Genomic DNA, 26,676 nt, shown 5'->3' on the forward strand with positions numbered 1-26,676 from the left:
CTGAAGTGAAACGTCGTTGATATAGACCAGGGGTCACCAACACGGTGCCCGCGGGCACCAGGTAGCCCCCAAGGACCACATGATTAGCCCTCAGGTTCTAAAAATGAAAATTGAATATTGATATTATCTGTTTCCCACCTTGTTAAGTCATTGTTGATAATTATTGTGAGAAATCATTAACATGATCAGTGTCTTCACATAGATGAGTATCATTAATCATTAATAATCAAATATAACTAAAGGCAAACTGAACAAATTTGTTATTTCAGAAGAGTGTATCAAACCGGTAGCCCTTCGTATGACTCAATACCCATGAAGTAGCTCTCCGTTTCAAAAAGGTTGGTGACCCCACTAACAAAATATTAACAAATAGACAATAAACCATAAACCAAATAAACACATGTATAAATGACAACACCATAAGCCCATCATACATGTCTCTCCCCAGCACAGTGATTCTTAGGAGCACCACAGAAAGCTCAGGTACTTTCCCCATGTTCTAGTATAGACATCCAGAATGAAACTATTAATACAACTGTTTTCTTCTAATATTTGAAAGCATGCACTGTAGCAATAGATCCTGAGGATTTAAATTAATTTATGAAAACAGAACTATTGCCAACAAAGCATACATATATAAATAACTTTTAAATAACTTTATCCAATGCTCATTTTGACTATAATCGGTTCATCCTTATTACACATTTCTTACAGTGACTTTAACATATTTTATTATTCTACATCACTCTATCCATACTATCTATGACTAGGAAATGTAAACATGATGAATTTGCTTCAGTAAATAATTAAGGGACTGCCTGACAAATCTCCCTGCTAGTTCAGTATTCAAGCCAGAGGGAGGAAATGCTAATGCTGCAGTAAGAGAGCTCAGTTGTTATGTCTCCTTACAGATCATGAGGACTTGTTGCTGGCATGCCTCCTTAAAGGGTGAAAGAGAAGGTGAAGCTCAGTTTACTGCTTGTTGACCTTTGATCAGTCCCCCTTTACCTCCATTTTACCTATTGATCATGCATTGTTTTCCACATGAACATATGGTCTAGCTGATGTACAGTAAGTGGACATAGAATTTATGTGAGTAGTAACAGATTCTGAAGCTGGTGCAGAATGACCAACATAGGAGTAGTAAGCCATACATCAACCACAGCCCTCATGGCAACACACAGCAGGATTGCTCACACCTACTCACACATTGTACACACACACACACACACACACACACACACACACACACACACACACACACACACACACACACACACACACACACACACACACACACACACACACACACAGCTATGTACCGAACACACTACAGCCTGTTTCCATCTAGCACATTATCACTGTGACACCCTCGCAGGCTCTGTAATGCAAACTGAATGTCAGACAGACACGGTAGCCTTGAACAGTCAGTTCAGACTGTGTCAACAGCTCTTTTATCCCGGCCGGCTGCACTGACAGAGCCGATTTCACACAACAGTGTGGCAGGGGAAGCTGTTGAGTGAAAAATTAGGCCCCCGTCTGTGAGAGCAGCTCTTTACGTGGAGCCAGAGAGGGGTGGTAAGAAACACAGTGGCAGAGAGAGGAGGAGAGCAGTGGGCGTAATTGTATCTGAAAGTGAGGTTAACCACATACGTATTCAATGGGCCAGCTAAATCACCCCACTGTTGAGAGCATTAAAAATGAAGAGAAGGGTGCAGGGCTCAAAACTACTTGTCCTACAAGCTTTTTTGTCTCTTTTTCCACCACTCTGGTCCAGACTAAAAAAATCTCATCAACTATGTAACTATATAACTTGAGAAAAACTATCAGAAACGTGCAGATAAAATTCAGAGCTTATATTAAATGTAGACATTTACCATCAAATCATGCATTTAAACTGGGCAAAATGGATACAGCTCACAGGACTTCTTGGTCATTCTTTTCATAAGAGAAGATGGCTGTACAGTTTTAAATCAGGTTTAAATGGCAACCTCATGCATTTCTAGTTTCACTGACAGATAGTCCTGTCTGCACAGTAAAATGTCATGAGTTATTTAGTGCACCCAAGAGCAGAGTGCTGACCAGATATATCCTTCTGATCCATCAGAGCTTTTCTTCTTTTTGTCCTTCAGAAACACATCATTAATCAGTCCGTTAAAGGTTAAACCTCCAATAACTGATTGTTTGGCCACTTGCAAACAAGTTGTGAACATAATATTAACGTATCGTCTCTTTTGAAGATGATATGGCAAAATTGTTGCTTATGTACGCATCCAGCAGTTACGGAGTAACTTTATCATTCATTTTGGAGTTGTGTTTTATGTAAATCCAATACTATCTCTCTTTTAGTTCTGTTTATGCTTTCTGCCAACTCCTGAGGGAAATATCTTTCTCTTTAGCTACCAAATGCTCCACTATTTTCACCAGCTAGCCGCTAACTGTGTCTGTCTGCTAAACAGATGAAAACAAGGCTATGCGAGCTGTGAGTGAACCAAAACAGTAAAGGTGCAGTTGGACAGATAAACATTGAGCTGAAACTCACTGTAAAGCTCTGTAAAGCCGAGTAGAGCTGCAGATTCAGGTGATGATTCTCTGCAGGCTCATCACTACCAGCAACCCCTTTCACATTGTAATTTGATTGGCATTATTAAAATAGCAATTATAGCAGCGTTAAAGTTATGTGATTGTCAAGTGTGTGTTTGTATATGTCATTGTTGTTAGTGTTGAAAAGCAGTCATGCAGGTCTTTACTCCAAACAAGACATAAGTGTCTGTCTGACCAACCTGCAAACCAACTAGCTGACCCTGTTATCCATATAGACCTTTCACAAGCAGGGCTGTACAAGTCAGTTAATTGTTGTTGAAACTGAATGGAAACAAAAGTCAAAGATAAAAAAGATTAAGTAATCTTGGGGTGGTGTGGGAGGTAGCAGGTGTTAATTGAAACCATTTTGCAGAAAGCACAGAATGCCATTTTGCCACAGCTGCTGCCTTTCGTCTTATTCAGCTCCAAATGGTACAAGCCATGAACTCGACAGGCTGACTAATCGCTCCACACAGGCTTGGATGCAGGCGTGTAGATTAACTAGGCCAATTAGCCAAGCACAGAGATGCCTAGTGACGAGAAGAGTCATGCTCCCTTTCTCAGCTGAGTGCCATTAATCAGCAATAAAGGGGCTGAAGCAACACTACAGTTTACTGACTGCTTTACTACTTACAATGGCCAGGTTTTCTGACTCAATCCTCTTGACCTCAATACACCATGACTGTGTTTCTCTTGGGCTCTGCAGTTTTTGTGCTACAAAAATACACTTCTGGATGGATTAAGAGAGGGACAGAGAATGAGAGAGTGTGTGTGTGTGTTTGTGTGTGTGTGTGTGTGTGTGTGTGTGTGTGTGTGTGTGTGTGTGTGCACGTGCGCGTCGTGCCTGTTTGTGTTTGTTTGAGAGAGTGTGTGTTTTCAAGTCTGCATATTTGAGGAGGCTGTGTCTGCATGTGTAAGTGTCCATCTGTGAGTTATCTCCTGTACATTTGCATCTTGTGTTTGCGTGTGGATGTGTGTATATGTACAGTATGTGCATGTATAAGTGTGCGTGTGTGTGTGTGTGTGTGTGTGTGTGTGTGTGTGTGTGTGTGTGTGTGTGTGTGTGTTAGGTTGTGGCAAAGAGCAGGCCTCTAGTGAGAGATGTCCAGTCTGCTTTTGTCTACATGGCTGCTGTGCAGTAAACTTGGACCCAGCTGACCCTGGATCAGCTCTTCAGTTCAGCAAAATGAAAAGATGGGAAGCCTCCAACTATATTGTGATGTACTGTCTTCTGGCTCAATGAGATAATACAAACTTAGAAGAGAACTTAGTTAGTCAAATCAAAATCAAATCTGCTTTTGTTGCATGTTTTTCCTTTCCTTCCTTTGCTTTCCTGTCAGTCCTTTTCACCCACTCCTGTTTTGCATATAGTTTTTAATTCTATTATTTCTATTCTATTTCTATTATTTTCTATTATATTATTTAATCCAGTTTTATACAATCTTCAAATCCTAATAGAAAATCAACTGTCTTCTATCTCTAAAGGCCCTGACACACCAACCTGATTATCAGCCGTCGGACAGTCTGGCGAGGTCAGTGACTCGAGTCTGTTCGGTGGGTTCCATGCCCTTGTCAGTCGGAGGAGCCGTCGGCCTTCATTTGGGCCGATTTGACATGTTGAATCGGAAGGTGGGCAGTCGGACTCAATGGCCAATCTGACTGGTGGAGCGCAAACCCGGAAATGACGAGCGGGATGAGCGTGACTAACTCCTCTCAAAATCTGACGAAAATCTTTTAAACTGACCTTTGTCGATCTGAAATGAAGACAGATTCAGCATCCTCATGGCCTATTTCTCACTTAAAATGTTTTCAGAAACACGTTTCGTAAAATATGATATCGTATTCCGAACGAGCCGCCATTATGATCTGTTGTAAAATCCGGGAGCAGCCAGACCCACGTGACGCGTTCGTCCAATCAGCTGTCGTTTTAATTTTTTGGGCGACAATACAGATTAGTGCGGCCTGCTGTTATGGAGACGTATTACGTCTCGCGCACGCGCAGAACGTACGCTCAAGTCGGCGTTGCTTCGGTGTGTTCCGAGGCACTTTTTTGACCAACTTTGGGAGGCAGTCACTCTGACTGCCTTTTCTGTTGAAGGCCGGCCATCGGGTTGGTGTGTCAGAGCTACCTGTGTGCATATCAATTTATTTACTGTTGTTTTTCATGATTTACTAAGCAGTGATTCATGGCCACAAACGACTACGATGATTCATCTTAATTTATTTAATTTGTGTTTGCTTATCTGACGCCAGGTGGATGTGTACGTGTTCCTACACAGGAGTGAAATATGATTCATACTACAACTTAACTTCACTATGATTCATGCAGCTCAACCAAAGCACCGCTGGAAACATTTGACGGGTTGTTATTAAAGCTGTTGTTATTAAAGTGTTTGGGCCTTTTTGCTACTTGCAAAACATATTTTATTCGGGCTTCATGTTTGTATACATCTGACACAATCAGATCTAATGCTGTAGTCTCTGATCAGCACAGGATCTTTGATATTTTTATTGAAAACAGCTACCAGTTGTAATATTAATGTTGGCATCTTGTATATATTTCTGTGCACATAGCTGCATGCACACAAATACACCATCAATTGAACATGAAACTGTGAAGTGACCCTCTTTCATGTTGTCAAACAAAGCCTTCTGAAATATTGCTTTTGTGACAGTGTTCTTGGTTCAAGTTAGCCACGTCTATATAAAGTTAGCTAACGTTAGCCATCATAAGCTACTGGTCATACCAGACCAAGCAAGGCGGTAGTAGCAAAATCCCTGAGTGTACTGAATTGAAAAAGGGTGTTTAAAAAAAATATATACAAGCAACATTATTTTTCCAATTTTCTTATTCATACAATAAACAATACAGCAGCAACCACGAACATACAATTGTAATTATTTGGCGGATTCTAAATACATCAGGAGCTTATTGTGAGATCAGTTGTAGTTTCTCAGGAAATGAACTCAAGAAAGTGATGCAGGATGGTAGAAGTCAAAATTGTCTCTGCTCGTTGCTTTGATGTGAGGAGAGTAAGAGAAACAAATAAAATTGCAGGAGCAAACATCAGAGTCGGCATATTAGGAAGTGTATCAAACTGTTTAGCTGCCATATTGTATCAGTTGTATATCCGCAGCTGCAGCAGGATGTCTGTCTGTAGTGGAGAATAGACCACCAATAGTTGTTTCTATTTTATATAATCCATAGGTTCATATACAATTGTATGTTTACTCACTGAATAGTGTTGAGTTGAGGTTGCCTTGGGCTATACTGTGTTAACAAAAGCACATTTTTCTATTACAAAGGTTGTTTTTTTTCTACCACAGTAGTGAGTTTTCACTGTTGATATGGAACAATTCTTTTTGATCTCTGTCTTCGAACAAGAACGTGAAAGACGGGAGACAGAGAAAAGATGAAAAACAAGACCTGTGGGAGAATTTATGGAAAGTGACTAAAATGAGGAAGAAAAAAAAAACAAAGTGTGGTATTTATGTTTCAAAGTGTCCTGAGACAAATTTAGCCTTAACTTCCCTGGTCCCAAACATATTAGTCTAGGACATGCAGTGCCGCAGGAGTGGAAGATGCTCTGATGTTGATGTGTGGTATCAGCTTGTCCCCAGGCACCAGCCTCAGACTTGGCTGTGACCTTTGCCTTTTGCCTGTGTGTGGTGTGTGTGTGTATGTGTGTGTTTGTGTGTGTGTGTGCGCGCGCGTGCGTGTGCGCGCGTGCGAAGCCGACGGTGCGTGCGTGCGTGTGTGTGTGAAGCCGAGGAGACGAGAACCAGACAAAGTAACAAACTGTATGTTGTGTGTCCGTCTTGTCTGACAGAAATAAAGCATAGGTAGTGAATTAATGTGTTTATGCATGTATGTATGTATGTATGTATGTGTGTTAAAATGAGCCTCTGTCTGCATATGTGCATATGTCTCTGTGTGCGCTCAAAGCATAAACAAGTATTCGTATGTGTATATGTGTGTGTCGACGGCTGAGTCATATTTAATTCATGAGGCAGTATCACTATTTCCCCTGTGTAACTCAGAGATGTCTGGCAGCCGAACAATCCTACCTGTAGTTTAAATTAATTGATCCAGTCCCCCTGTGGCCATTTCTTAATACAAACACTATTAGTGCTGCAAAGACTGTGTGTATCTGTGTGAGTATGAGCTACGTGCGTGCCTCTGTGTGTGTGTGTGTGTGTGTGTGTGTGTGTGTGTGTGTGTGTGTGTGTGTGTGTGTGTGTGTGTGTGTGTGTGTGTGTGTGTGTGTGTGTGTGTGTGTGTGTCTGTGTGTATCATATCTGATAATTCATGTGTTCATTTATGTCTAACTGGCATGCACATATCTCTGTTTTTCTGCATACAGAAATGTATTCCAGGGGTGTTGGGCAGCTAATGACATGGAAAATAATGACTAATTACTCTATATAAACATGACTAACAGTCTGCAGCCAGGCTAGCGACCCTGCAAGGCTGTACTTAGGCACAAGGGTGCTTTGAGCTAAATGCATCAGCATGCTAACATGCTCACAATGACATGCTGATGTTTAGCAAGTATAAATTGACCATGTTCACTACCTTAGTTTAGTGTGTTAGAATGCTAACATTTGCTTAAAAGCACTAAACACATAGTACAGCTGAGGATGTTAAGAATGTCATTAGTTTTGCAGGTATTTGGTCATAAATACAATACAAAAAATGATTGGACAACATTAAATGTTGACCCAATAATGGCACTTGATGGAAGGTCAGGGGATCAAAGTTATGATAGTTCATCCTCCGGGGAACATGAAGGTCTGTGCCATAATTTCACAGTAATACATCCAACAGAGATATGTCAATAAAAAATGTAAACCTGATGGTGGCGCTAGAGGAAAAGGCAGAGGATCAAAGTCAGGATTCATCCTCTGGGAACCATGAATGTCTGTACAATATGTTGCATGGTTAAAAATGAGATCCTAATGCTCACAGAGATTTATTGTTGCTGGCTTGAATATAGGGGGAAAACAATGCAGCGTGGCTGTTTAGTGTTTGTACTAAATGACGAGAAAGTGAGAAAAAGAACATGCAAAAAAAAAAATAAGCATGCACCCTGGGGACATCGTCTCCACTGTCTGGGACAGCTGTAACACGCTATCCAGACATGCATAATCAAACACAGATCTCATAAGACACAGAGCCAAGGTGATAGCTGCCATCTCCTGCCAACCTGCAGGGCTGTGTGGGAGGAGAGAGAGGACAACATAGGCGCTGTGATGCAATCTGACAAGGCCAAATTCTCCTTGAACTCCACTGAAAGTCCTCCCAACTTCTCTCAGCCAATCAGATGTTATGAGGTCCCCATTTTCTCCATCTGTAACTGTTCAGGGAGTTTGTGACGATTGTTTTGTTTTGCTTTGTTAAAAAACGGAGCAGCATCCCAACTGTGCTGAATCTCCCCTGAGGTTTTCTACTCTGTTCTCTGCAATTCCCCGCTCCCATGCAGAAATTGCATAAATCTTCATAAATGCACACATATAAACGATCAAGCACATTCATATTCATTCAGGCTAGACACAAACAGAGTTCTGGGGAAGTTTTGCTAATTTTGTGTGCCCTGAAGAAAGTTTATTTTCTGTTCATGTCTGCTCTATTCTGTCTCCCATTCCCATCTCTTCCTGTCTTTTCTTGTGATGTAGTCCATCAGCGGTTTTTGTGTACAGTTTCATTGATGCTTTCAAGGTCATGTGGTCACTGTTTGTGTCCCTACTTTATGTCTTTGTCCTCTGTGTGCCTATAGCATGCATAATTGAATGTATGTGCTGAAATTGAGTTTCCAGGCCTTTGTTGTAGCTGCAGCTCTGTTCAGTTCCTCCCTCTTCAGGCAAACACTGCTTGTCGGTATATATAACACATACTTCATCTCCCAAGGGTGGTGGGAAAAGGACAGAGACTTATATTGTGATATACTGAGGCAATTTATTCTGCTACAGCGTCTTTAACTGTGAACCAATCTGCCATTACTTGGACAAGGTTTTTTACCGCATAGGGAATTTGAAGGTGACCCACCTTGCCTCAAATTCTGTGACATATTTCTCCAAAAAAGTATTACAAAATAATAGTCTATTGTAGTGTTCTCAGTTCTGAAACAGAAAATGTACCCATAGAGTATACTCATTCAAGAACATTCTTCTGGGTGCTCCCAGCGTCATCTATAACGTCTTTCCAAATGCATTGTCTATGAAGCAGTTCCGGACCATATATTTGATGACATAACAACATTTTTTAGCACTCTAGCTTATGGAGTTGAGAGAGAGTTGTTCATGTTTACTAATATTTTTGGACTATCTTAGACCAAAGGAATAACATGTATAGATTTTGAAAATGGGTGTAATTACCCTTTAGCGAAATGCAGGACAAAATACAGAAAAATATAAATATAAAATAAAAATATAAATTGAAATATCATCCTGCACAAAATATAACATATTTCTGTATACTCTCTGGTTATCTTAACTGTCAAGTCACTCCAACTGTGGTCCCTGGCCATTGATCTCAAGCTGGTGGTTAAGGGTTATGCGACCTGTGGCCCTGGAAAATCGCAGAACTGTCACTCACTGCAATGACAGCAGTTCAGAGGTCGCACTATTGAAGTCAGAGACGTCTAGAAGAGATATATATATATATATATATATATATATATATATATATATATATATATATATATATATATATATAGAATTTATTTAAAAAAATAAACCATTAAATGGCACTTTCTGGAGAGGTTTGGGCAAAGAAATGGAGAAATCGAGTCTTACACATGATATGTGCAAAACTGCAAGGTTAAGAGCCTATACTTTGCATTGTTGTAGTATCAACAGGTATTAGGGCATTTAGCATTTACATTACTGTTAATCAGTCATCACTTGATGATACACATTGTATTAGCTTGTTATTGAAGTGACCCATACAATGTGCCTAACATAATGTGCCACATGAAGACCGCTGCACCAGCATATGACCGCTGCGAACGGGGTTTTTTAGCTTTAGGAGTAGGCATTTTTTCTGTTAATCCTACCGACGTAGACACTAAATTAGGCGTTATGTAGTTGACCCGCAGTGGTGAATTGTCTGCAGAGCTGCGCTTGTTGTTGCCGTGTTCCGATTGTTCTCATCTCAGCTCCGCCGAGACAAAATAGACATGCCATTTCAAAGATCTTTCATTTATTGTCAGAAATATCATGTTTTCAAAAGCATCACTTTCATAAAATTTTATGTGACATATTTAGACTGCAAGCAGGCACAGCCGGACAAACGAGCAGGCTTATGTGCCGGGGCTGAACCCCGGAGAGCCCCGGCCCAATTTAACCACTGCATATATATATATATATATAAATAAAATGTATTAAGTAATGTTTATACTTCTATAGTGATGTTGACATAGAGTGTTTGGAAAGATACATTTTTGTTCACAGTATGGACATAAACAAGTGCAGAATAGAGATGAAATTTGCTCTTCTTATTTGCTTTTTTGCTGCTTTAACAGATTCAATCATGAGAGCAGAAGGCTAGTGGAATTAACCAGGGTGGTAAACACCATACAGATATAGTTTCTCTTTGAACTGAAAATTTAAAATTTGATGAGAACTTGACACAGGCTGGAGTACTGCTCTCTGCTGTATTTAGGATACAGTACTTCTATAGGCCCATTGTACCATTCTCTCTCATTCAGCACTTACAGAGGAAAAGCTTTTTACTCATCATTCACTGTACGCGCACATTCACGTTTCCCTGAGATATGTCTTTGTCTATCAGTGTATTTATAGTGTCCATTGGCCAGGTGTAGAGCGGTGTAGAGAAAATGTCTTCCCTCACTTCTCCACCACAGTGGGGTTCAGTACACACTGTTCCAGCCCTGGCCAGAATCAAGCCTAAAAATAGCCAAGAGAGGAAAATACACCCCCCTCACCCTCTCCATGCCTCTCCTCTCCTACAGCCATTTTTCTTGCCTGAAATGACAAACAATTTAGAGAAAGACCACAGAGCCGTAATAAGGAGGGAAACAAAGCATTTTACACACTGTCTGTGTTTATTTAAAGTGTATGGCGGGGCACAGTTAATAATTTGTGCATCATTTCCAGATCGTGACTTCAACACAACAATATTTTGGTGCTAAAATGTTGCAGATGCAAGAGTACAATAGTTGTTTGAGCAGATAAAAACATTCTTTCAACATCCATGTGTCTACAGTCAGGAACACTAAAAACTCCTGGGTCAAAAATAACCCATTTTGGGTTATTTTTTACCCAACTCCTGGGTTAAAAAGGGACCAACTAATTTCTGGGTTATTTCAACCCAGAAAATTGGGTTACTCTTTTTGACCCAACTTCTGGGTTAAATACCTGACCAAATCTCTGATTAAAATAACCCAACAGTGTAGTTAAAATAACCCAACAGCGTAGTTAAAATAACCCAACTTCTGGGCCAAAAGAACAACCCCAGTCCTGGGCCCTTTTTAACCCTTTTTAACAAAAAAACTAACTCCTCCAAAATGATATGAGAAATAAAGGGATGACCCTGCCCAAAAATGTATTATACTGGTTTGGCAAAGACATACAGATGGACTTTGGTGGGGTTTTTTTTACTGCCATGAAATATGTGACTAAACCTCTGCATTCTCATCTGACACATCGCACTCCTCTGTTATGGTGTGGTGGCCATTCAGTAGATTTACTCACTAACATTATTCTGGAAACACAACAAGCATGGAAACTAAATGCACACTTCCTGCATTACTTCAAATACTAAGTTACTCATCTAGTGTGCGGTGGTTTATGGGATGAGTAGTTCCTTCGCTCTGAAATGACGATATGTACATACGTTGTATCAACAGTCCCACCCCTCCTCTGAGAGAGGGGGCGTTCTTCTTCTACGGGGGTAGAGAGGGAAGGAGGTGTTTCTTCTTCCTCTTCTTCTTAATTTCTGGCAGACTGATGTGTATGTTATAAGGGCAAGGGTTTAATATATGAACTTATTTCTTTTATTTCTTAGTTAATATATCCATGTTTAGAGGGTGTGTCACTTTATATCTCTTACAAATACTGGTGATACTGTTTTATCATAATGTACACAAGTGTGATTGTTCATATTATAAACTATGTTGACATGATAATATAATAACTCCATAAAATACACCACTCCAACAAAAAATACATTATATATATATATATATATATATATATATATATATATATATATATATATATATATATATATATAAAAGAGAGAGAGAGAGAGAGAGAGAGAGAGAGAGAAGAAAAAAAAAAAAAAAAAAAAAGAGAGAGAGACCTATAACCCAGAACATGGGTTACTCTTTGAAAAATAACCCAGCAACCCAAACAATCCAGGAATTGGGTCAAAATATTAGCACTATAACCCAGAAAATGTTTACTCTCTGAAAAAAATAACCCATCATTTTAACCCAATACAAATAACCCAGAAACTGGGTTGAAGAAATAACCCAGGAGGTTTTAGAGTGAACCCTAACCCCGGTGGATTTGTTCCGTCCCTCTCCGCCTATTCATCTGTCCTCTCGCACCCTTCCCTCTTTTCCTCCTGTGGATCTCGGATCAAAGCCTCAGCTCCCTTTGTGTTCAGATACACTCTGGGGGCCCGGATCAATTGAATGTGTCTGGAAGGTATTGAGTTAGTCCGGCGCTGCAGGTGTTCTGCCCTCTCCCTTATCTCCAACGCAAGCTTTTCATCTTGGCAACAGCACAGCATAATTCTATTAACAGTGGCCTGGTAGATTACAAATTTCACCAGATTAGCCCGGGATAAATCCTTAATTTAAAGGATCCATGGTTGACAGATAGGGATGTGGATGGAGAGGTGGAGAAATGCTGCAGTGTATAGTAGTGTGACAACATGCTACAAAATGCCCACCAACCTAGGGTCTAATGCACGTTTCCTCTTTCCCACACACACATTTACTCACAAGAAAGCCTTTGTATTGTGTAAGCTGCTTTGTAATGCCGAAGTCCCTTATCTAGTTTGTGCTTATGAAATTAGACCGGTGAAACAAAGCCCATAGTAATTCATCATTATTAGGGGTGCACCGATCCGACTTTTTCAGTCCCGATACCGATGCCAGGGCTTTGTGTATCTGTCGATACCCGATACCGATCCGATACCGTTAATGAATTAATAATAAACTGTATACCTTCCACATCATACCTTCCTTCCACCATGTGGAAGAGACTAAAGGCACCAGACCTTCCTAACTAAACATTACTTTCCTAACTAAGACAAAATAACATAGATGTAATGTATTGAATTCTTATTTATTTGTTATTTAAGAAACAATTGTGCATTCAAATCGAAAATATAATGTAATCAAACTTCTTAAAATAAATTTAAATACATAATAATGGGCCATCAATAATGGGCCACCTTTATATAGGTTTATAATGGCTTATTCTACTGTCAGGAGTACATAGAATATCACAAAAACATGTTAATGTCATCATGTTTACTAAAAGCTTTGATTAAGGGTTTGCTTGGCTCCACAGTTACAGAAGCTAAACTATTTGTATTGTGCAAACTGCAAAGTAGTAAAATAAACTCAAATCGAATGAATAGCCTACACATACAAACAACTTTAACACCGTTTCCCTTTCAAAACTAAATAGTTGTAAGCTAGTACTGTATAACCACTACCTTGGCCACAGGTAAGTTAGGTTGTAGTGGGGGACTGAACGTAGCTCCGCTGTCAGCCTCCTTCGCTGTTTGAATAACGTTAGTAGGTTGGCGGACGTATTTCAGCGAGGCAAGACATCTTAAATCCAGAGTTTTAGTCATTGCTCCGAACCAGTCTTTCTCAACGTTCTGTAGCGGGACCGGAGGTGGATTGCGTTCATAACGTTGCTCCGCTGCATGCTTTAAGTGACAGGTCTTTAACGTTAGCACGGCCGAGTAACGTTAGAGCGACGGGCAACAACCGTGGCTAAATTATGTCCGATTTGTTAGAAAGAAAAAAAACTTGGGAACAACAGACGGCTCCTCTCCTGAGCACATGTTGTTCTGGTGTATCTCCGGTCTTTCTTCATCCTCTAGCTAACTTTCTTCTAGGTTCTTGTGCAGTACCGACCGTAGCCTCTCCCAGCTTAACAGACTGTTATGCTACCTGGCTAGCTAGGCTAGCAGATGTAATGTTACCCAGCATGCCATTCGGCGGTGTAGCTACATTTGTAAATGTACAATTATTAGTGTTAGAAACTGTTTAAGTCTCAAACTGTTATATGCTTTGGTGTTTTATCCTTTTAAGATAGTTAGTTGTGGGTTATTAATTGTTGTGTTATAAAGTTACTACCATGAGTGAGAAGGGTACGCAGTTAACACGGGCCCCGGTGCTAAAACAAAAACTGGATCGGCACGTGGATCTGTTAATTTTTCCGATCCAGCTATTTTGGCAATATCGGGGCCGATATCCGATCCTAATATCGGATCGGTGCACCCCTAATCGTTATATCCCTGACGATACAGTATTTCACTGTGTCACCTCTGCTCCTGTTGCTTCACACAACTCTTCCTGAGAGGACTTAAACCATGTGGAGACACTTCTTACTACGGAGTTTCCCAGTGAGATCCTTGTGCCTAAGATTTATTATAGTAGCATTAAAGTCACACAAAAAACACTGTTAATGTAAGTCCTCCCCCAGGTTTCTTTGTATGTGTTTCTTCCTCTTTTTGTCTATCACCTAGCAATCAGGTGTAAATAAATGTAAGGTGTCTTCACAGCTTTCCTCCTGATTGGTTGGTTGCATGTAACATCCTGTGAGTCCCCAGATTGCCACTGTTATTCAGCCACAGCAGCATATTGGCTCCTGCTTTCTTAAAACAGCTTTTAGATTAATGTGTGTGTGTGTGTGTGTGTGTGTGTGGTGTGTGTGTGTGTGTGTGTGTGTGTGTGTGTTGTGTGTGTGTGTGTGTTTGCATGCGCCTGAGAGTTGCAGCCAGGGATTATAGTCACAGAGAAACACTGTCTTGTATAAGTCTGGGTAACACACACACACACACACACACACACACACACACACACACACACACACACACACACAGTCTAAAGCTAGATTTATTTCTTCCATTATATACAGCTTAACCGCCCTTCTTCACCTCTGTACTGAGATCAGTGTCAAGCCCATCTGCTCAGCTCCACACTACAGCACCAGCACTCAAGCTGGTTTGAGATCAGGACTAACACAGGCGGCCATGGACGAGGGGGTGTGTGGCTGCTGAGGGTGTGAGGAGTGCTGATGGATGGAGGGAGAGGAAGAAGTAAGGACGTCATTACGCCCGTGATTCACATATTGCAAGTAGGCTGTAGGGAGGAAAAGAGAAACCCGATGGTTGCACTCAGAGTTAATCCTGCTGAGTAAAAGTTTGTCACAGAATTGAAGCAGAGAAGATGAAAATACGCACAACAGATTTCATGTGTTTTGCATGTAAGAAAATGTTTTTTTATTCCATTGACAGCAGAGTGGGCAGGATGTGGGCTGGGACGATTGAAAGTTTGACTGTGGGGCGAGTTGGAGGTGGATGTGGGAAGTGGGAATGAATACTCCGAGGTCTACGCCAAAACAATTGCTGATATACTCTGCAGTGACAGATAGAAAAACATATTTTTTGAAAACCCTTAAGGCAATAAAGAGGGATTTCAACACTGGTTTTGTTCACTTTGTCTGTTTTTTGCATCTTTTCTGAGTCTTAAGAGTCCCTTAAATGTTACGTTATTGTGCTGGCTGAGGTTGGGGGTTCGATAGCATGTTTGGCTTTCAAAAAAAATCTACAATATTACAACTAAAGTAATGAAATATGAATGACTAAAATTCAAAGATTAATTTCAAATCTCTAATCACAGCTGTTGAGGAACAAACTGTTTTGATTTTCAACATAGACTATTAATGTTCAACATAATTCATGTTTAGATATGTATCCGACACATTGAAATAAAACTGTAGCCTATTGATTTTTACACCTCATATTTTACAACTGATATGATTAATGTATTAATGATTAAGTATCTGGGAGATCCTGACTTCTGAAACTGATTACTGGAGAAGAATCATTGCTCTCCTTGTCTTTGTGAACTACAAAAACAGTTACCTAACAAACCATTTTTGATGGGGTGTGTAGCATTGTTGCAATAACTTTTATTTATTATTTTACTTTGTGTTGAAATTTAATTAAACTCCCACATTTTATTACCAAACGACATGGTCCAAAAGGACTAAGAGTTTATAGTCATGCAAGCGGCTCTGAGCGGCCTGACCGTTTTAAGCCCCCAACGTCTCCTTCCAGGCAGCGCTGCCTGGAAGGCACTAGGATTAGGCAATGGTTAGGGTTAGGGTTAGGTGCCTTGAAGTCAACGTTCGCAGCACTGCCTTGAAGTCGATTAGGCAATGGTTATGGTTAGTAAGGTTAGTGTTAGGTGCCTTGAAGTCAACGGTCACAGCGCTGCCTGGAAGGAGACGTTGGGGGCTTAAAACACCATCGAGCGGCCTGACCTTAGGCACAGCTGTGTTTAAAGCAAAATGCTAATGCTGACAATAACAATGCTAACACTCTAATGTTTAGCAGGTGTATTGTTGACCAGGTGTACCATTTTAGTTTAGCATGTTAGCATGCCAACATTTCCTATTTAATACTAAACAAAAAGTACAGCTGTTGGGAATGTCTTTAGTTTTGCGGTATTTATTCATAAATCAAAGTATCGGACAAGTTCAAAGTTTCCCATGGTGGCGTTAGATGAGAGTCAATAACTCACCAAAGTCATTAGGATTAATGAATGTCTGTATAAAACTGCATGGCAATCCATGTAATAGTTGAGATTTTTCAGTCTGGCCACATCACTAGCATGGCTGAAAATTCTCCACTGACTGGATCCTATAAAATTCTGCCACCTGGCTTTACACCTGCGTATACTGCAGCCTGCTTCTGTTTTTGTATGTGCAGTGCATTATGAAAATGACAAATGGCACAGATGACAACTTTAGAGCATGGATAAATCACCATGAGCTACTTTATTGCTGAGCTTTTATCCCCCTCCTTCCCCTCTCTGCCTTGTTTTGTCTTTATTACTAAGAGAGATGAATTCATACGCTGCCACTGGCTCAGCACTACACCAGAATCGAGGGAATATTCACCTCTCACATACATATACAGGGAGAAATGTTGTAGTGAGTATTAGGGTTGGATTAGAATTGTGATGATGGAAACAATCATTATGCTGAAAATACTGATGATAAAATGCTCATATTCATGATCTATCTATCCTCCCAGCCATTCGCATGGACAGTCGAAACCCCTGCTGTTTCTTGGACATCTCAGGAAACAAATTTCACTTGTTCAACCGATGGCCGTCAGATTGTCTGGCAACTGTGATGTTGTTGGCAGAGTAAGAGACAAAAACCACACAAATACAATGGTGGGAGAGCACAAAAGTGCACATGAACAAGCAGGCAGCTTGACAATGAGCGAAGCAGACAGATTGTGTGAGAATGAAAAAAAGAAAGAAAGAATGAGGAATTTCAAACAATGGCAGGGAAGAAAATACAGTTGGGTACACAGAGTGAGAGTCAGTCTGTCGCAGATGTCCACACTTTCACTTTCCCCCCCAGATCTGCGCCGGCGTCCAAATGTAAACTGACGCTGACGTGAAAGCAGCGTCGGGTGTCATGTCAGCCATGTCACGTTGAGTGACACTTTTGGTAGAGGCGGATCCAAGTGTGGTGGGAGACGATGATGCAATGGGCATCAACCCAACCGACTGTAAAGAGCCGACGGCTGCAGAATGCACTAGATCATATAGTGACATTTTTCGTGTGTGAGTGTAGGAGCGCACATGCATATGAGTCTGTTGGTCTGCATTTGTTTGTGTGTTTGTATAAAAGAGGCTTGTCAAACTCACTTCAAGGTTGAGTGATGCTAATTTACATGCACAGTCTCTTGCTTACTGTGTTTCATTTTCTCCCTCTATTTCTCAACCATTTGTCACAAAACACTAGACAGAATAAAGATATCATACTTGTGTGTTTATATTTTGCTCCCGTAAGAGGCAGATTTGGTGGTTTATGTGTGCAATGTTGTATCATAAATTGTTACTGTAATACTGTCTTCTTTCTTTTCTATCAGTGTGCTGTTTTGTGGTCCACAAACGGTGCCATGAGTTCGTCACTTTCTCCTGTCCTGGAGCCGACAAGGGTCCTGACACAGACGTAAGTTCAGCTGTTTGATATATTACAAGGCAGTACAGCATGCAATCTATAGTGAGAAAAAAAGTATATTGCAAAATGTCATCATAGTGATTTTTTTGTATCAGCCTGTATAAGTTAACCCTCTTTCTGCAATATATATCACAATCACGAGCACTTCTCTGTTGCTGCATCAGCAACTGTTTGCTTCCACACATCAGGTGTGATAACATTGTCCCTCATTAGCCTCCTCTCTTTCCCTCTAAAGCTTATCTGATGCTGTCGGGGCAGGGTGGTGGTGTTTTATCAGTGTTGGAGTGGGTGGTGGTGTTTTATCAGTGTTGGAGTCTGACCTCTGTGGTCCCTCGATATGCAGCATCTCTGTTTGGAGTGCATGTGTGGTCCTGCTGTTGCTGTAGCCTTAGTCTCCTCTTCCCTCCAGCCAGCAAGGGGATCTGTCCTTGGTTAGATAAGAGTGGAGGTCAAGCACAGCCGCAGCATGCACTGATGTCTGTGTACTTACATGCAACAAGCCAATAACACAAATGCCCATATAGTTTGTGCAAACATACAGATGATAAGCCCCTTTCAGAGGTGGAAGGTAACTAAGTACATTTACTCAAGTACCTTACTTATGTACAATTTTGAGGTACTTTACTTGAGTGTTTCCATTTTTATGTTACTTTATACTTCTACTACACTGCATTTTGGAGGCAAATATTGTACTTTTTACTCATTTACATTTATTTGACAGCTTTAGTCACTAGTTACTTTGCAGATTTAGATTATTCATACAAATTATAAGTTAATTAATGAATGGCGATATATTATTATAGGGAAAGCTACCTAGCAGTATTTAAAGTAATTAAAATTAGCTCCACCTTTACCCATAAAACATTAAAGGTCCCATGGCATGAAAACTTCACTTTATGAGGTTTTTTAACATAAATATGCATTCCCCCAGCCTGCCTATGATCCCCCAGTGGCTAGAAATGGCGATAGGTGTAAACCCAGCCCTGGGTATCCTGCTCTGCCTTTGAGAAAATGAAAGCTCAGATGGGCCGATCTGGAATCTTCTCCTTATGAGGTCATAAGGAGCAAGGTTACCTCCCCTTTCTCTGCTTTGCCCGCCCAGAGAATTTGGCCCAGCCATGAGAGAGAGACATCATGGCTTTCAAACGAGCAAAGTGGTATTTGGTCAAGGCCACGCCCCAACCCTCCACCTTGCCCCCCCTCTCTCCACCTCTCTAGCTACAGACTTTGAAATAGCACATCCTAAGGAAAGCTCATTGTGGGACTGGCTCTAGTGACTGTAATTCAGCACCAAGGCTAAATTTCGGGAAAGAGACTTCAGATACAGTATTAGGGGACCACTAAGGGCTATATAAAAGCATCCAAAGAGCACCATGTCATGGGACCTTTAAAGTAATTTGCATATTACATAATTAATCACTCAAGTAGTATAATATATATATTATTGTGAAATGAGCCATTCTGCTAATTGAGTAGTTTTACTTTTGGTACTTGAAGTACATTTTGATGCTTACACTTCTCTACTACTACTTAAGTAAACCTTTGAATGCAGGACTTTTACTTACAAGAGTATTTTTTACAATGTAGTATCGCTACTGAATACTTCCTCCACCACTGGCCCCCATACGGTCTGATCAGCGGTACTTTTTTCATCTCTCCCATACGACTGCAAACACAAACTCACAATTAGACGGTGGTGTTCTCGCGCTTCAGCTTCACCAGACCGAAAGACCTGCTAGTGAATGTTCCCTTTGCTAATCCAATTAAGACGCACGCCCACCCCAATATCCTCTCATGTTTACAAAAGCAGGAACATTAAAATGTTATTCACTGCAATGACAATACTCTGTTCAGCACCTCCGCGCTGCGATTTTCAACTTCTCCTCATTAAATATATAATTATAATATCATAATATCAGAATTCGTTTGAGTGTTTTCAAAAGGAAAGTCGATGCAGTTTAGTGAAGCTGTTGCATCCGGGGCAATTAAGAATGCACGTTTGTTTTACACCTTGTGTTTAATCAACTTCTATCACAGCAGTCGCTCTGTAACGGCTTCTCTTCATCTTACTTTCTTTTTTAAAACTCATTAGTCTTGTCTCTCGCCCACCAAGACACATTGTTCATTTTCACTCCTGAGCTACCTTCTTGTTATTCAACCATGCATCTCCTCAGCTCTATCTTCCTGCCCAACTGTTTCTGTCTTCTTCTCTTGTATCTCTCTCTCTTTGTCTCTCTCTCTCTTTCTCTCTCTCACACACACACACACACACACATGTGCACGCACACACACACACACACACACACACACACACACACACACACACACACACACACACACACACACACACACACACACACACACAGACACACACCTGACCTGCATTTAATTGTGCATTTCGGTCTGCCTGTTTTTGTGCCCATTATCTACCGACTGGCTTTGGCAAAGAGTGAATAGAGGGCCCTTTGGGGATGGACCTCTTTGAATTCCAAATGATGATATGGGACTCGCTCATACACAAACTAAGCACTTATTTTCCTTTAATCTTGTCATTTTTTCACCCTTTCCTTAATTAAAACAGTTTTCATGCAACATAGTTAAGTTTAAAAAAACTACACACCAAACAGTCAACTTGCCCGTGATGCCACCACGCAAACTAAAATCATGTGTCCCCAGTGAATCATATGTGCTGGTGCTCTATGCTAACTATATAGCATGTGTAACACACCAGACTGTAGACTGATTGTAGGCAGGTGTCATTATAGTATCTGAAAAGGTGTGAAAATTATAACTTTAAAGCTAAGAGGCAAGTAGTTTAATGGATAAGGCTGAAGCTGTTCTTATAGCTATTCTATATTTTTGTGTGTGTGTCTCTCTTGTGTTTGTTTGTTGGTTTGTTTTCTATTCAGCAGGATTACAGAAAAACTACTGAAACTTAGTGGAAGGGTGTAGTATGAGCAAAGATAGAACCCATTACATTTTGGAGCAGATCTGAGTCACGGAGCGGATACACTGCGAGGCATTTGTGCTGCATTCATGTGGTGTCAGAATAATCTGAAAAATAGTTCCCTGCTGGGAAAATGAACGCTGCATTAACATTGTGAGATAGGGCATACCTTGGCAGAGGTCTGCACGCTCCGATTGCCCCTCAAGTTGAATCTGTTTCTTGTCCGGACTCAGAGCGATTGACATGACTCACCAACACCTATCCATCCATCCCTCTCACCATCACTCCGTCTACACTCCTCCATCATTGCCCCTCAGCTTCTGAATCAGTGTAGTGTCATGACTCTCATGAATCTGGCTTGGGGCTCGGACATGGACACACACACAAACATTTTTCATTTTCTCTCTTACTTACTCACATACACACACACACACACTCACACGCACACTCACACACACACACACACACACACACACATACACACAAACTGTCCCTTTGCACTGTGGGACATGAGTGACCCTTTGGTTGGCCTTGGTAAGTGAATGGCGTCATCTGTCCGGCAGATGCTTTGATCCACTCGCAGAAGAGAGAGAGATGTTTGCATTAGCATTTGAGTGAAAAGTGCTCTCTCTCTTCTCTTTCTGTTTTCCATTCAGCACATTGTGAGGCGTAGGTGGTAAATAGTGCTGTATTATCAGTCAAGGATCACTCTGGAACCAGTGAATGAAAGTGACTCATCCATAGAGAAACAATATGGGTTTCACAACCAGATTACATATGCATAACACGGCTAGATATTTGACCAGCAATCCCTTTTAAAATATATTTTTTTCTTTCCTTTTTTGTGATATTATGTTTTTCAGTGACAGATTTGGTCGGTGTGACTAGAGAGATTATGCTTTACATGAGTATACTATTGCTGTTATACTCTCCTTGGCAGATCATCTTTGCAACCATCTGTCTTTTGCCCTGTTCATTAACAACACGGCTGCAAAGCTTTTGCATGTGTTTGAAGTATTTTTCATCCAGCTCCATATGTTTGATTTGTCACGTGTCTTCACCTTACTGGATATTCTGTCCAGTTGATTGTGTTATTGGATTTGGAAATTGGTGTGCTGTGGCTATTTGTTTCTTCTTTTTCATATTTGTATATGCTTCAGTTCTGGCAAAAATAATCATCTGAACCAAGGCTGACTTAACCCAACGCACAATATCGAAGTCTTTTCAGTTTTACATGTACCATTCAGCCCATCTACGCCTGTCAAAGCAACCAACCCCTACTATGTGAAGTGAAAAAACAGCAACCAACAAGCTTTGGAAAAGGTTAGATTATTAACCCCATGATTATCGATTAATCTGCTGATTATTTCCTCAATTAATCACTTCATTGTTTGATCTTTAAAATGTCAGAAAAAAAACAAATGATCACAATTCTTTAGTCACCATTTCTTAAAGACCAATGTGACGTATTAAAGTTGCCGTTTTGTGGACGAACAATCCAAAAACACATTTTTGCGTGAACAATTACTTAAAGCTATAGAGCGTAGTTTCTGCTGCCCCCATGAGGAATTCTAAGTAATGACAACAACACTGTCAGCGTGTCCACATGATACAAGCCTTCAGTGACCGCCCCCACCCATCCCCCACGCAGTTGCTAGTAGCTCAAGGATGGACTCTTCAGAAGAGGTAATTATCTTCACTCGAATTTCGGCGCAAGAAAGTCACCGGACGCCACAATCTTCTGAACATAGCCATACTGAGAAATACAGAGAGAGTTGTGTGGAGCTGATAGTCTTAATTAGCTTTGTAGCAACTCCGTTTGGGAATGGCTTGAATGTGACGGACGTTCATTAATATAAAAAACGTTACACACTAAAGCTTTAAGTTTCTGTATGGAAGGGGCGGGTCATTTGAACTGTTCTGCGCTGAAGCGGTGCAAAGGGTCATGGGAAACAATATATGTTCTGAACGGTTTCTGTCCTATTTAAAGTGTGTTTTAAAAATGTTCTGTTACTGTTTTGGGTTTGCATTTATGTTACGTGGGTTTTAGTTTTGTATGGTTGATTTAATGTTCATGTTTATCTACATTTATTCTTGCACCATGACTGAGCCCCGGGTGGGGACTGATGGGGTCTGGGCAGTGAGGAAGAGTATGGGCACTCAGATCAATGCAGTGCATGTTGGAAATAATAGTCTTAATTAGCTTGGTAGCAACTAATTTGGCAATGGCTTGAATGTAATGGGCATTCATTAATATCATAAATTCAGTATGCACTGAAGCTTGAATTGATTGTTAAAACAATATATACATTTTCTGTAAATCGACTTATCGATAAATCGACTAATTGTTTCCGCTCTAGTAAAAAGTGGATTTCAAAAAGACGTATGTAAACTTAAAGTGACTTATCTTCTTAAGGTAGTTTGCTACTGTATGCAGTCAGAAGGGCAGTAACACATCCAGCTTCCCAATCTAATGTATGTACTTCATTGGCATCATTAGCCACTGGCTCCTGTGAAAATGAGGACATCACTGAGAAAAGGAGATGGGAGAGGAAAGTGAACAGTGGTTTGCTGGAAGGAAGATTATTGAGTAGTTGTCCACTCTGAAATTAGAAATCATCCTCTCACAATACTGAATATAATCCACACAAATAAAGAATATACTGTACAGTGATATTTTGCTCCTACTGTAAACATTAGGTTGTCTTACAAAGATCCGTCATGCTTCATCCTTCCTTATTATTGGAAAAAACAATTTTAGATTAGTTAGATAACAATTTTATGATGTTTTTCACTTCATATAAACTCAGCTTCATGGGGCATTTTGAAGTAAAAGTTTTATTTCCATTGAGACAGAAGGCATCCTTTAGAAATAAACTGCCTGCAAAAACAACAGCTCAACTGTTTCCAGTTCAGTAGTTACCTCTCAGCGTATCCAAATGAGGTCATCTGTAATTCAGCTGCAGTTTGTCAGTGAGATTACCAGAGGCTCAGTTCAGGTCTGAGAAACTGCATCTGTCCCGTGTTCAGAAAATGACATTAGGAGGAGAGCCCAGCCGTTTTCCCAAAACTGATTATATGTGCTTGTGGATGAGTTAACTGTGTCCGTGTGTGTCAGGATAGGGCTGTCTGTGTGTGAGAGCGCGCGAGCGACTTTAACTAGCCAGCTGGGCATATGGCTGTTAGTGCTGAAAGGATAATGGCACTTTCTCTGCGGGAGAATTCTATAAACTAATAATGCGATTCTGCAGTAAATACAACTTTTCAGAAGGTTAGACTGTATGAGAGGCACTGATTAGGGGTAATGTAATATTTGTCTCCCTATATTAGAGACAAAATTACTTATTTATCTGTGCTGCACTGTAAGACAGGGGACACACAGCCGATCGAAGATCTCCTTTCGTAGCCGTAGGGCATGACACTGGTGGAGACCTACCCAAAACCTTTGTAGATTAACAAAAATATTTATATGCGTCTTTGCAAAAGTAGCCTATAATTAGGCTACTTTGATGATGACACAGGTTGTTGTTTATTTCTAGATGTGGTATTTACTCTGAAAAGATGTGAAGAATTCTGACTAAGTTCTTGGACTATGAATATTAAATTTGTGATGATGACATGGATATGAGCACACAATCAGTCTCAGAGGAGTTCATATTGTTGTATGTAAACAAAGATGGCTGGCTGGAGTAGGCCTATCGGTGTCCTTGAGTGCCGAGAAAGGCGCCCTTGTGTTTTAAAATGTATTATTATTATTGCCTGATGCACGGTACCGGTTGTCACAAAGTAGACATCTAGGTCCTTTACAGACAGAGACACACGCACAGAGACAGGCACAGAGACGCAGACAGAGACGCACACACACAGAGACAGGCAGAGAGACACACATGCACAGAGACAGAGACTCACATGCACAGAGACGGGCACAGAGACGCAGACAAAGATGCACACACACGCAGACAGAGAGAGACACACACACACACACACACACACACACACACACACACACACACACACACACACACACACACACACACACACACACACACACACACACACACACACACACACACACACACTTCTCCCCTGATTAGGAGATGTGCCTCAGGTGCATTTGGAGGTGTCCTCAGTGTCTGTGCCAGGCAAGCAAAGAAAACAACAACCCAAAACTAAAAAAAGGAACAACACTAGCTGCCTGGCTACACTTAGTGACACCTGTCATCTGCCTTCTGTCAACCTTTATAGAAAGAGAGAGTGAGCAAGAGAGAGCCGGAGCATCAAAAAGACTTGAGTTGCTGCATCTTTCTGCATCACATTGACAGGTGGTGTACTTAAACATGGAAAATCCCTTGTTCCTTCCTTCTCAGGGTGCTGCTGTTGGCAGCTATGACAACTGAATGTTTCTTTGTTTTTTTTATACCTTCAAAGGTTGCAGCCTCTGTTCTGATGCAGTTACTGGGCATCAGTGCAGTTCGGGGGACAGTTGTCCTCTTATTTCTCTTATTATTATACTTATTTCTCTACAATTTGTCTTTGCTTTACTAAAAAACTAAACTCTCAAACTCAGTTCCTGTGCTCAGATATCAGTCCAGGTTAGCAAAGTGCCCTGTTAGCCTGCCATGCAGTCCCTCCCTCCAGCAACGGCTGGGAGAGCTAGCTAACACTCTGCTCCAGCGGCTTACACAATGTCAAATCTCTCCACATGTTAACGCAGAAGTGTACAGAGAGCTGATTACAGTTTAGAGTCAAGCCTCGCTCGGCGCATCAACACGCGCTCCAGAGTACAGCCACAAGAGCAGGCAGGGGTGATGAAATAACTTGATGATAACTCTGTACAATATGTAAGTCAGAGAGGTCATCTGTTTGTCGTTAACCAAGAGGAACAAATTGGTCTTTAGATTACAGATGTTATGATTATGTAAGGCCGCCACACTGAGGGGCTGTGAACATGAGGCTGCTCTTCAGTCACAAATCACAATCTGTCTGTCTGTTAAGTAGTAAGCAACATTACTTTAGGCTGAGCAGATGTCCCACACTGACAGCCTCTGGTCATTTCACACAGATTGCTCTCAATGAGATAAATTACGTGACTACATTTTTCTTTTTTACTTTACTACCATTGGTTAGACTGCTGCTCAAAAGTCATAGGATGCTGTTTATACTGTCACCGTGCAGATCCACCTGGCCGTGCGACATTTCTGTCGCGCCGCGCTCCACTATGGGTGACGTCAAGCGACTTTAACGCATCCGCAAAGCATCCCGGGAAGGCGGCACTGCATTTGAAAAAATGCTGCGCATCAAAAAGCTGGCCAATGCCCATATTTATGCAAATAAATCTGTTGAACGTGACGTGACTATCCAATAGAAGTAGAGCACATGGGAGACTGGGGGAAGTCTCTCGCGGTCCTTTATTCTAGACGTCCTACTACAAAAATGCTCTAGGGGAGGCGTCGCGACACCACGCTTCAGTCGTGTCGCAAAAGTGGATCCGCAGGGTCAGGCTCAGAGCAGATTAGTCAGCTGCAAATATGGCTTGACCCCAAAAAAATTCTAACAAAAGATTTTTCAGTGGTTTACAGTAGTATCAGATGTACTTAAAAACCTACTAAAAGTTTACCAAAGTTTGACTTCAAGAAAGGTCCCATTTTCAAAATGGTGGCCGCCAGGTCCTTAAAAAGACCATTACTCCTTTGTATTCCTATTTCACCATGAATACTGGTACCTTATACATGTTTTAGCCATGTAATATTCTAATTAGCATATTTGTATGATAAATAACTGATTACAAGCACAATTATATATATTAAAGCAATTGGTTACAAGCATATTTATGCAAAAAATAAGGGCAAATACAATTACAATTTAATAATAAAATTTCCCTTAAG

General features: G+C 40.8%; 1 protein-coding gene across 3 annotated transcripts in view; it reads left to right on the forward strand.

The window, feature by feature from the left end:
• The window catches only part of si:ch73-374l24.1 (protein kinase C alpha type), a 118,059-nt gene that overhangs the window by 21,727 nt on the left and 69,656 nt on the right, over positions 1–26,676 (forward strand). For 2 of the 3 annotated variants that reach the window (XM_039825102.1, XM_039825103.1), the window contains exon 3: positions 17,753–17,835. In XM_039825102.1, coding sequence (XP_039681036.1) covers positions 17,753–17,835 — 83 coding nt within the window. Of the gene's footprint in view, positions 1–17,373; positions 17,445–17,752; positions 17,836–26,676 lie in introns of those variants that run through there. The other variant, XM_039825105.1, reaches the window with a different exon arrangement.

The sequence above is a fragment of the Perca fluviatilis genome, chromosome 15 (genome assembly GCF_010015445.1).
Source record: "Perca fluviatilis chromosome 15, GENO_Pfluv_1.0, whole genome shotgun sequence".
NCBI lineage: Eukaryota > Metazoa > Chordata > Actinopteri > Perciformes > Percidae > Perca > Perca fluviatilis.